The sequence below is a fragment of the Ciona robusta genome, chromosome 11 (genome assembly GCF_009617815.1).
Source record: "Ciona robusta chromosome 11, ASM961781v2".
Taxonomy (NCBI): Eukaryota; Metazoa; Chordata; class Ascidiacea; order Phlebobranchia; family Cionidae; genus Ciona; species Ciona robusta.
The window spans coordinates 4,713,093-4,725,243 of record NC_143245.1 but is presented as its reverse complement, the minus strand read 5'-3'; the positions used below and the strand labels follow the sequence as shown (position 1 = coordinate 4,725,243).

At 33.9% G+C, this 12,151-nt stretch overlaps 2 protein-coding genes across 11 annotated transcripts in view; one reads left to right on the top strand and one right to left on the bottom strand.

Moving 5' to 3' along the window:
* Window positions 1-8,648, top strand: part of LOC149728601 (uncharacterized) — a 34,307-nt gene extending 25,659 nt beyond the window's left edge. For 7 of the 10 annotated variants that reach the window (XM_089889188.1, XM_089889189.1, XM_089889190.1 and 4 more), the window contains 13 exons: window positions 18-73; window positions 624-720; window positions 916-1,071; window positions 1,439-1,566; window positions 2,340-2,425; window positions 2,825-2,944; window positions 3,649-3,757; window positions 4,204-4,312; window positions 5,183-5,523; window positions 5,998-6,170; window positions 6,794-6,905; window positions 7,195-7,346; window positions 7,624-8,648. In XM_089889188.1, coding sequence (XP_089745314.1) covers window positions 18-73; window positions 624-720; window positions 916-1,071; window positions 1,439-1,566; window positions 2,340-2,425; window positions 2,825-2,944; window positions 3,649-3,757; window positions 4,204-4,312; window positions 5,183-5,523; window positions 5,998-6,170; window positions 6,794-6,905; window positions 7,195-7,346; window positions 7,624-7,736 — 1,752 coding nt within the window. In that variant the 3' untranslated portion in view covers window positions 7,737-8,648. Of the gene's footprint in view, window positions 1-17; window positions 74-623; window positions 721-915; window positions 1,072-1,438; window positions 1,567-2,339; window positions 2,426-2,824; window positions 2,950-3,648; window positions 3,758-4,203; window positions 4,313-5,182; window positions 5,524-5,997; window positions 6,171-6,793; window positions 6,906-7,194; window positions 7,347-7,623 lie in introns of those variants that run through there. The other 3 variants (XM_089889195.1, XM_089889196.1, XM_089889197.1) reach the window with 3 other exon arrangements.
* Window positions 8,649-9,219: 571 nt separating this feature from the next.
* Window positions 9,220-12,151, bottom strand: part of LOC149728600 (epidermal growth factor receptor-like) — a 3,190-nt gene continuing 258 nt past the window's right edge. Inside the window, exons 1-6 of the mRNA XM_089889198.1 lie at window positions 11,803-12,151; window positions 11,413-11,554; window positions 10,878-10,951; window positions 10,293-10,447; window positions 9,610-9,790; window positions 9,220-9,526 (exon numbers count right to left, since the gene is read on the bottom strand). The exon at window positions 11,803-12,151 is cut by the window's right edge and continues 258 nt beyond it. Coding sequence (XP_089745324.1) covers window positions 9,453-9,526; window positions 9,610-9,790; window positions 10,293-10,447; window positions 10,878-10,951; window positions 11,413-11,554; window positions 11,803-11,872 — 696 coding nt within the window. The 5' untranslated portion in view covers window positions 11,873-12,151 and the 3' untranslated portion in view covers window positions 9,220-9,452. The remainder of the gene's footprint in view (window positions 9,527-9,609; window positions 9,791-10,292; window positions 10,448-10,877; window positions 10,952-11,412; window positions 11,555-11,802) is intronic.

Genomic DNA, 12,151 nt, shown 5'->3' with positions numbered 1-12,151 from the left:
ATACAATTTTTTTTCAGATTTACTTTGGCAAAGGGTCACAATTGAATCGAGCTTATTACAACCAAACTTCTAAGTAAGTGATAATTTTTGTTATATTATATAATAGTCCATATGGTCACTGTCTAGCAAAATTATCCAGCGCCATGCCATAGTGGTTAGTGTGCATGCAGTTACCTTAGAGGTTAAGGTTCAAGACTCATCACCGCTATGGTCAGTGGTGCAGCCAGGGGGGTTAGGGTTTATTTTTTTCTGGCTGCACCACTGGCTAGGTTGTGGGTGTTTGTGTCCTGGGGCAACAAACTTAATAAAAGTTGCTCTAACATAGTGATAAAAAGGGTTTTCCAAAAATTCAGCAATACAGAAAAAACAATCCCCATAAGTTACATAACTCTTAAGCTAGCACGAGGTGTATGAAACCGAATCTCTGTGTTATATCGACTGTCACTTTATGGCCACGTCGGAATAAGTTACATTCCTTCATTCAATATAAGTTGCTTTATGAGAAGACTTAACTGTTTTTATTTTACTTATGTTTATAAGTTATTAAATTACCAATTAAGGTTTGTTAATTTTATCTTATCATTTTTGATCATATGTTGAAATATTATTCTTAACTTTCATAGCTTTGGAGATTACACATTTTCAACATTGGCTACTTACCCATTCACTGCACTGATGTGGATTGATGGGAATACCAATGGACAGAATTACACCATTGAGGTGACTTAAAATTTTAGTTGTTGCAACATTCCAAATATAAATCATTTAATGCTTTGCATATACTAGATCACATATTATAATATACAAATATTTAGTTTTTAGGCCACAATTTAATTTTGATTTAAATGCACTTAACATTGTCTCTTCACGCAAAAAAATTACTTCAAAGTTATTGAACCATAATTTGGTGTTTAGGTTCGTTCAAACACTGGTGCAGATGGTTTTGGAAGAACAGCAAGAAATTCTAGTTCCTTGTTTCAAAGTGGTTACGTCATTCATTTTGAATCATTTCAAATCTATGGCACACAAGACCCAACTATTTGTGAAGTTTATTTCCAAATTGAGTCCTTTGTAAGTGTTACTATTGTAGACCTTAATCAGCTGTTTTTTATCTGATGCTTGGTGACTCTTTAAGGGGCAACAGGTTGTTTTTTTAGGCCAACAGACAGACTATATTGTGCTTGTTTACCTCAGAAACCAACAACAGCTTCTTACCCTTAGTCCTCGATTCCCTTATTTTGCCTGTTTCCAATTTCTAACTTGCTTTATCCTTGCGTGACCGGAAAATGACAGTTGTTATAACACAGGTGTTCATACACCTTGTGTCAGCTTACGAATTACTATGTATGTTACTTTGTAGGTGAATATTTACTTCGTGGTGGACCTAATGTAATAAAAAGAAAATGCATTCTTTTTAATAAATTTTTTTTATTTTCAGTTCTGGCAATCCAGTTTTCGTTCAAGAATCATCTTACAATTATTAAGCAATAACCAAGACAACTTACGCAACCATGCAAGTATAAGCAGTTCATCCAGAGCCATGTTTGGATACATGCTTCTATCAAAGTAAGCATCTATTTGTATATGCAGACTGGGGCAAAACATCTCTTGGATTTTATTTAAAAGGCGTATTCTTTTGAACACAGGTTCTCTGGTATATAAAAAGTGTATAAGCGTGGTGCTGTAAAAAAATTTTATAGTAGGGTGGGGGGAGATGGAACACCTTATCATTCTAATTTATTGTCCCATTTGGTAATAAACATAGAACATTTGAAGAATTACAGAACTGCATCCTTACGACTCCTATAGATGGTTGTTAATTGTTTATTTTAAAACACGATCAGGATATTTGGATATTATGTGCTCTAGGTGTTCTGTCCTCCCCCACACTACTATATAAACTATACTTGGATTTAGTACAAAATTTGTGTTTAAACTGTGGTTATGATATTACACAAACACAGTTCATGTTTTGTGTGTTGTGTAATTCAGGGCATGAGTTCTGTTCCCACAGCTTCCACAGCTTCCAGAAGTTAATTTAAAAAAAATTATTGCCATCTTGGTTCAATGTATCTCGCAACAACCAAACTATTCTCTGGTAAACTGTACCTATCAAGCCCTTGCATAGCATTTTGTTAAGTGGCAGCTAAATTTCTGCCTTGGTAGAATTCAAACCATGGCCCAATCTTAGTACCCATATATACTTCATGTGATTATCTGATTCTTATATAACAGAACTGTAAACCTTAATACATATACACAAACCCACAAAACTGTGCTTCATAAAAGTTCAATATTTTCACAGCCAAAATTCAATATTTTATAACTTTATCTTACAGAACTACTGGAATTGTAACAAACAGTGAAATACAGAATGCTCTTCAACAAACTGTAAATATTATAGCTGGACCTGGACATAACCAACGTAGGTTACGATACTTAAAAATGGTTACTTTAATGTGTGCACATTTTACATTTAAATGTTGCAGTTTATTGAAATTTTAGACTTGAGTAGAATTTTAGTAAAAAACATATATAATAGAGTTGGGGGAAATGGGACACCTTTTCTCTCTATTTTCCCGTCCCATTTGGTAGTAATAGAACATTTGAACATTTAAAGAATTATAAAACCGTATCCTTACAACTCCCATAGACCATTGTAAATTGTTTAAAACACGATCAGGATATTTGGATATTACATGCTAAAGGTGTTCCATCTTTCCCCACCCTGTTATATATATATTTGAAGTGTTTCAATTACTTTATATCTTATGTAATCTCCCAAATAAATGTATTAAATTGTAACATTTTTTCCCCTTTTTAGCAACCCCCTTCCCTTTCCTACCAAAACCAACGGAGCCCCAAACCACAGCAGCAACTTCAACACAGCCCCCTACAACCCCACTACCAACAACAACACCACCGACACCCACACCTGTAGCTGGTTAGTTTTAACATTTTCCGTATTTGCGTTTTACTGACATTTTAAAAATCTGTACTTTTTAAAATTTGTGTTTTTTTTTTTAAATTTGTACTCTTTTACTGACTTTTAAAAAATCTGTATTTATATTACAGAATTATATTACACTTTTTTTACATTTATATTTTTATAGTGAGACAATGTAATTCATTAGAACATAGGGATTTTCTTTTATTTCGAATTGTATATGGCTTTGGCTGTGATTGTTTTTTTTATGCATGGTAGACAATATTACACAGCCATTTATTGACCCAAGACTTAAAACCGTTTAAATGGCTTGTTAAACACAGTGGTAGTAATATCAAGCCTCGCAGCTGTTGGTACCACAATAATAGACAAGATAAAACAAGACATTTTTTGTTGTTCAACTTATAACAGTATACTTCTTACATAGTAAAACTTGTTTATAACCAAATGAGATGACCTCATAATTATAAAGGCTAAATCGAAGCATTATGCTTACATAACCATATTTAAACTAAGTTTACCCTGTTATACTATATAGAATTAAGAAATAAATAACATATACATAAAAGTACATACAAATATAAAAAAAATTTAAATAATTTTTGTACTTGTTTTAAATTGTTTTTTTTTTGTATAAAATTTTGTAAAAAGCGTGGTACAGTCTCAACTTTTATATCTGAACAAGAAATATTTTAACTTAGATGTGGCATTCCTACCTTCATGTACATTGAAACAAGCTATTCGTTCAATTTGGGCATGTGAGAATTTGTTCACCAACAATGTTCCTTATTCTGATCCACAAGTGTGCAGGTGATCACTGACCACACTTGTATTAATACTAACAATATAATATTAACAATAACTTTATTTGTCTCTTCGATTACGGTACCAAAGATATAAAAATATTTTAAACGATTAGACAGAATATAGCGACAAAACAACAGTTGTTAATACACGCTTACAGTTAAAAAATATTTAAAATTAGTTGAAAGAAAATAAGCGCAGTCGCTACACCTAGTGGACAAACAAGCCATTTATGTTTAATTATTATCAAATTAGTCTTCTAATAGAAACACATAAAATAGGTTGCATTCATTCATATACCATTACAAACACCACCGCGTTTTACTTGGATTATATTACCGTACTTTATTGCACAATAAAGTAACTTTAAAACAATTTTCTTAAATAACACCTTTGATTGTCTATTACGTAATATACCTATACATTAAGTGCTTGATTTTCTATGCTTACAGTTTGAACATCAACAATGTGTTACACTGTGTAGCAAACAAACTTCAGCGTTGTTCTCAAGGGCCAGGAATTAATGTTTTCCAGAGGTTTGGAATTCCATTCAATGTGCAGGTACTTTTTAATTTGAGAAAATCTGTTAATTTATTTTATTTATTCTTAATGGGTGAGGTCCTTGTCAAGGACCTGGGATTTAGGCCAGATTTGGCCCATTACCCCAACACCCGGAAAGCTCATTTAAGTCCTTCATGCGACTGGTGCCGCCAGCGCATCAAAGTCAGACGCATATAAATCTGTTAATAATAATTACAGCTATATATATTTGTAATTATACTAATTATTTTTTGCATAAATTAAAGGTTTGCATAAATTAAATGCTTATGAAATTAAAACACTTGCCAATAATTGGATAGTGGAGGACACTAAGTTCAGAGCTTGATCATGTTATCAATATCATTGTAGGCATATGTGTTTTTGTACAAGGCACTTTATATTAATTACTATAACCCCTGGTTACTAATGGGTTGTGTGTGACCATGATATCAGATCATTTAAAGTGATCATATTGTTGACCACAGTATTGAAGGTGTTTTAATTCTTGTCCTATGCACTTTGTCAGCATTTCTTAAACTGGGGTAAATTTACCCCTGGAGGTAAATACCTCTAGTTTAGAGGGTAAATGAGCTACCAACTAAAATCCACATCAGTTGACAGAACAGAAAAATTGTGCCAATTGTAGTTATTGTAGCTCACTATTCTAGTTTAGATTAACTGCTAATCCCATTCGTCGCATTAAATACCTGTTGTAATTAGTTGATTTCGCTTTTTAATTAATGAGCCCCATATCTATATTGTGGGTAAATTTAATAAGCATCTTTGTTAAAAGGGTAAAGCATACAGAAAAAACAGCAACATGATCTTTACAACAGAGAATATGTTTAAAAAGCACTGCGCTACATTATTAAAACCCCCCTTCCTCCACAGCATCTTATCAACACAATCCGATCCTTCACATCTTCCATCTCATCCTGTCACTCCAGCAACCCCGTCACCGAATTCTGCAAACATGGATCGTTCTTCTTTTTCTTCTCACCCTACCAATTTGGGTCACCCCCACCCCACTCAGGTTTTGGACCCTCGTCTTCACCCCCTTTTCCCGGCAGCCCACCACATCCCGGATATGGGCCTTCCCCCCCTCACCCCGGTCTTGGAGGCATTTTTGGTTTCCCGATATGTAATTCGTTTTCAATCCAGTCATTCATCTACAACGCAAGTCAGTATTATTATAACTACGTGGGTGCCAGAAGCAAGCAAGAGATATGTGTGTAAGTAATTCATCAAATGTAACATACTAATACCACCATGTGTGCCAAACTATACTTGCCAATCTGCTACCAAAGAGGCTGGTACTTTATAAATATAAGTAGTTTGATTTTATTTCCATAAGAAACTGACGATCGGATGCCATTTAGGCGAAATATATTTGTTTAGTACTACTAGTGGTTGGACTTGGTTTTTCGTTAGATATGTTTTTTGTAGATAAGTAGTAACGCTTAAAAAAAAAAACTCAAGGTCTGTCCTCAATTTAAGGTTGACTAAAAAAAGATTTATCAAAGTTTTATAAAGTTATTTTTTTGTAACTTAATGCTGATCAATCAAAAATACTACTTTATTCTATTCTGTATGGATGAGGTCCTTGAGAACCTGGGATTTAGGTCAGAATTGACAACCTGGGATTTAGGTCAAAAATTTTACCCCAATATAAGGTGCAATGCTTAAAAAATATATATTTTTTTTAGAATTTTCCGGAATCTCAGAGATGATTTTATTCGCACAGCGAGGAACAATTGCTCACTGATGAGTCTTTATCCTCTTTTATCTTCTGTACATCCGGACCTTTACGAATACACAGTTCAAGCCACTGATGTTGCACTTAACGAGATTTCTCGTTTTGAAATATCAGCTTGTCCAAGTCAGTGATTTTAATTGTATTCTATAATAAATAAATTAATTATGTTGATTTATATAGTAGGGTGGGGAAAGATAGGACACCTTTAGCGAATAATATCTGACTATCCTGGTCGTGTTTTAAACAATCAACAACGGTCTATGGAAGTTGTGAAAATACGGTTTTATAATTCTTTGAATGTTCTTTGTTTACTACCAAATAGTATGACGATCAGAAGAATAGAATAAAAATGTGTCCCATCTTCCTCACCCTACTATATTTCTATGAGACACAACTGCAGAAGTTATAATATTGTGTTCTATTACATATAGATCATGCCTGCTTACAAAAATGCAATGGTTATAGCATTGGATGGTTGTATTTTTTCTGTATGGCTAACAATTTATACAAGTCTTTGGCGACCACATAGTTATATGTAAAAGTAACAAGCTTTCAGGAGTTTGCACAAAAACACACATGCCCACAACAAGAATAACCCCTATATATAAATTGCTAACACTCGGTGACAGAAGAAATATTGTCAATATATATTTTTCACTTTATAATACTCCACTAAAACTTGCTTGCCAGTAAAACCTTAATTCCTAACTAGAATAAATTCATTAAATTGTTAATTTTTTTCACAGGAAACACAACACGTAACAACCAAACTCGAGTTCAAACTGATTGGTTGCGATCGTACATTAGATGGCGCTCTACACACCTTCCTCGTTGGCAGAAATCTTTCAACAAATGGCTGTAAGTTGAATGTTTGCTGTTAGTTTTTTACTTGTTTCTTAACTCGTCGCTGGGCAAAGTGCTTAGCGCGCCTGTTAAAAAAATAGCGGTGTGCTGTTTTAATGAGTTAAAAATAGCGATATGCTGTTTTCAAGAAAAAAATATTGGTATGCTGTTTAATGAGTTAAAAATAGCGGTATGCTGTTTTAATTTAAAAAAAGGCAACAAGTTCTTTACAACATAGAATACGTAATATCGTTAAACATTAATTAGTTAATTTATAGTTAATTTTTCTTACTTAAATTGATAGAGAGACCGGTGGTTCAGCCATTTCTCCGCTGCCACAACTGCCACCATGCCTTGATCTGACACAGATTAAGTGCAAGCATGCTTCACAATTTGTTTGTAACTCGGATGTCAACCAATGTCAGTTCTGCTACTGTCTCGACCACCTCTATAAAGGTAATTTAGCTTTGATTTAGTTTCTATAAAGGTAATTTAGCTTTGATTTTTTTCTTTCTTGCATGGCAGGTAAAATTAGAGCTATAACATAAGTGTCCAATTTCATAAATTTTTTAGGTGACTTTATTTTTCTTATATAACAGACAATTAAACAACCCATTAGTGACCAATGGTAATGAGTGTCTTGCCCAAGAAATGCCTGCCTGCAATGGTAGCAGCACCAAGCTTCAGACATTGTATCATCATATAAATATAAAAAAAAACTTCTATTTTTCAGGTCTCACAGCTGAGCTAATGGAGCCTTGGAAGAAGGATTTTTATAATTGGGAATCTTTTACATCCAAATGGGAGATGGCATTTGATGAATATGAAACTAACAATGAGATTTAAACTCCCATGTATTATGTAGCACCCACCCATATAGCTTTGTGTACATGTAGTAGCTGGTAGTTGTATCTAAACTATAACCTTTTATATTTTACAATGTAGTAAGAAAAATGCCTTTTTTATCTCATATTTTAAAATGTTGTTTTTTTCTTAAAGAATCCACCAAAAATTGCCTTCATTTTGTAAATAAAAATGCTGCCTTAGCAACTATCTGGTAAAAACAGTTAATATTTAAATTTGTTGAAACTTCATGTTTAACTTGTGTTGTTCTAAAAGTTTTACAAGATGAAACAAAAATTATTGTTATTATAATTATCTATATTCCAAATAAAATCTTGAAATTTAAACCAATAAATTGTCATTTAGAACCATAGACTACAAAAAACTAGAACTTTTCCGGTATAGATTGAAATCTGAACAATTTAGTATAGTACTGTGGGGGAAGATGGGACACCTTTAGCACATAATATCGAAATATCCTGGTCGTGTTTTAAACAATTAACAACGATCTATGGGAGCCGTGAGGATACAGTTTAATGATTCTTTGAATGTTATTACCAAATGGGATGAGAAAAAAGGGGAAAGCCGTCCCATCTCCCCCACCCTACTGTATATAGTAGGTGATAGGAAAACTATCTAGAAAATGATTGACCTCCGCATAAAACATGAAGTAAGTTACATTCATTCATTCATTCATTCATTCATTCATTCATTCATTCATTCAAAACATGGTAAACATAAATTCACCACATGTTTTACTTAAAAAGATAAAATATTAACTGTTTTTACCAGATAGTTGCTAAGGCAGCATTTTCTGACCGTCTTTCAATTAGAAACATTTAATTATTGATGTAGTTTTTTCACTAGTTGTTTTACCCCTGTGTGAGTGATTAGCTTTAAAGGTGCAAAACTCCAGCGTTGTGTGGCACTAGATTGTGCAGTGTTTTTGGTTCAACCTATAGTGATCCTAATTGGTTGTTCAATTTATCAGCCATACGAAATTTAAAAACGTTTAGCCCTTCGTCACTATCTATGATTCTATATAGTAGGGTGGGGAGATAAGACACATTTTTATTCTATTTTTTTAGTTCCATTCGGTATGAAACAAAGAAAATTTAAGAAAAATTAAAACCGTATTCTTACGCTTTTCATGGACAATCGTTGACTTTTGGTTAAAACACGATCTGGGTATTTGGACATTTTTTGCTAAAGATATCCCGTCTTTCTCCACCCAATATATTACTATTAACGATTGATAATACTCCAAGCGAGCACGAGGTGTATGAAACAAAAAATCCGTGACCACTGGGTTGGAACAATTGCCGTTAGGTGTCTTGCTCAAGGACACATACACCTATAATGGTAGCAGCGACGAGCCTTGAACCCATTACCAATTGGTCACATGCAAGCGCGCTAACCATTTTGCCACGGCGCCGGACAACATACTGTTCTCGGGTTGAATTTATTTTCAAGTTTGTCTTATCTGTTCTTTATAACGACCGCCTGTAAACGCCACATATTTGGTGTTTTTCTTAAAAAGCTTTCTTGCAAATAACTACTATACAATTTGGCAAAGCCGTTTTATTGATCACCAAGGTTACATATTATATTAGTTCCACACCTGGTTACATGTATGTTATCGGTATATTTGGTTATATCTATATATTATAATTCAAGCGGATCCGGCGTCGATGTCTGTTTCATTCCATTTTCGACTTTTTACATGCAGAAGTTAGGTCCCGGGGCCCAGCAGTATCTTGTACTGCACTCGCTACATGCGAAATCCAGGTTACCTGTTCAGAAAATAAAAACGTTCAACTTATTACCGGAATAACTTACGTTAAAGGTCTACCATCAGTACACAATAAATGCTCACATAAATGTTTCGGTTTGTTTCTTCTGAGTAAAAGTCCCTTGGTAAAAGTGCTGCGGTGAACCGGATTCTTCAATACAGATTGCCAGTCGACGGTTTTGTCGTAACACAAGTTCTGCATTTGGCCAATATACACGTTCCCGTTGTCTATTGACTTCAAAGAGGCGAAACCAAGTGATTCAATCTTGAAATTAATTTCTGTATTAAACCGATGGTCTGTTTTCCATATGTACTTTATATACAGCATTATTAGCTGTCAAGGTGTCTCATTTTTTACAGTAAGTAAACTTAGTTGCCACCATTATAACGATTGTTGATAACCAAAATATTAACAATAAGGTACCGACCGACTTTAACCATAGACTGCTTATTTTAAAGAAATGAAGCTACACCTACTTTTGTACCTGGTGCGGTTTCATGAAACTAAATTTGAAAATAAAATCTCATAAAATCATAATATAAGTATATATTATGGTAGGGTGGGGAAATATGGGACACCTTTAGCACATAATATCTTGATCGTATTTTAAACAATTAAAAACGGTTTATGGGAGTTATGAGGATACGGTTTTATAATTCTTTGAATGTTCTTTGTTTACTACCAAATGAGACGAGAAAATCGAATGAAAATGTGTCCTATCTTACCCCACCCTACTATAAAAAATGCAATGCCAAAATAAGTAAACCTGTTGAAGATAATGGGGTCCATTGTTTGCATAAACCCCTTGCATGACAATAGCAGCAATGTTACGAAACAATGTTCGACCTTCTATTTTCTCCAAACTTTTAAAAGCAGAGAAATTGGTCACATTTTCCGCCCATGCGTTAATGTACAAGAAACCTGTAAGACAGAATTATTTACATTGAAAAATGATTGGCGAAGATATTTTAGACGAATGTACGAGTAGTTGGTGAAAATGATTTACCAATTATTTTAGGGAAGTAAATTTCTATGTAGAATACTGTGGGGGAAATGGGACACCTGTGGCACATAATATTCAAACATCATGATCGTGATTTAAATAATTAACAACGGTCTATGGGTGTCGTGAGGATACGTTTTTTTAATGTTTTTTTGTTTAATACTAAATGGGACGAGAAAAATAAAATGAAAATGCATCTCATCTCCCCCCACCTTACTATATGTGGGTCAATAGAAAGTGTAGGTGTTTTGGAGCTACACAAAAAAGTACAGCCGTGTTAACAGTCCCATGTCCTACCGATGTGGTGTTAGGCATCATTGAACTAAAAATCAATACAACATTTCTCACCTGTTATGACTTTTATAGAGCTTAAAGCTTGTAACTGCGAAGTATTCATGGGAGGGGTATGTGTGTATATGTCACTGGAATGAAAGTAAGTTTGCAAGTTAATGCCCCATGGCTTACGTAATACATTGTACGTATCAGTTTTTTATATAATTATAATAATGCTTTGGTATATGGAGTCACCGACTTTGAATACGCATGCAGACAGAGATTTGTATATAATATATTAATATGTAGCAGGGTGGGGGGATAATGATACACCTTTAGCACAATATATCTAAATGCTTTGATCGTGTTTTAACGATGAACAACAGCCTATGGGAGTCGTGAAAATACACGTTTATATTTCTTTGAGTGTTCTTTGTTTGCTACCAAATGGGACGAGAAAATAGAATGAAAAAGTGTCCCATTTTCCCCGCACCACTGTACTAGTCAATACAGTTATACTTGACTGTGACATACGGCTACTTTTTGAAGGTTGCAGATTGCATCTAAAACGTTGCATATGTCATAAATATACTAAGGTTTCCAAACTCACCCTTTAAAAGCATAAGTGAGGAAAAGCATGTTTCCTTCCACGATTTCACATCCTTCGAAGTAACCGATGTTGGTTGAGTTTATCGAACGAACTTTAGCCAAAGGTCCGGCAAGATTATCAAAACCATAACAGCGACGACTTTCTGAAAGAAATGATTTTTGTTTACAAGAAGGTTTACAAAGTGAAATATACTATGGCAGTATGAACGGGCTTTATATTTTTGCAAATTATGCAACTAGAAAATGGCAGATTTTTTCCTAGCCCTTCGGTGTTATGTTTATTAACACTAAAACTAGCTATAACTTGTGATTTACAACAAAATAACGGATCACAAAAAAATTCAGCTTAGCAGACCAAGGAAAATATAAAAACTTTAACGACTGTACTTACCTTCGCTTTTTGATGACCAGGCAAGAACAACAAGGACGAAGAAAACGGTCGATAGGAAATACATCGCCATCTCTAGAATCAAAATAAATTATTCGCAGAAATAAAACTGGAATATGTTCTCAGTGCATATTGTTCACACTTTTATACCCTTAGGCCACGTACAATAGTAGAAAAAGTTTTATTCGGTTTTGAAGACATTTTTTCTTTTTAGAGCGTTAATTGTACATTTCGTAAACTTCTGATGCTGGCAAAGCGTATTGGTGGTACGGCTAATGTTGCAGGAATGCAATGAAGTAAACTGATGAATTTAAAATCTTATTCTGCAGTACACCGTATTAATTTTATAGTA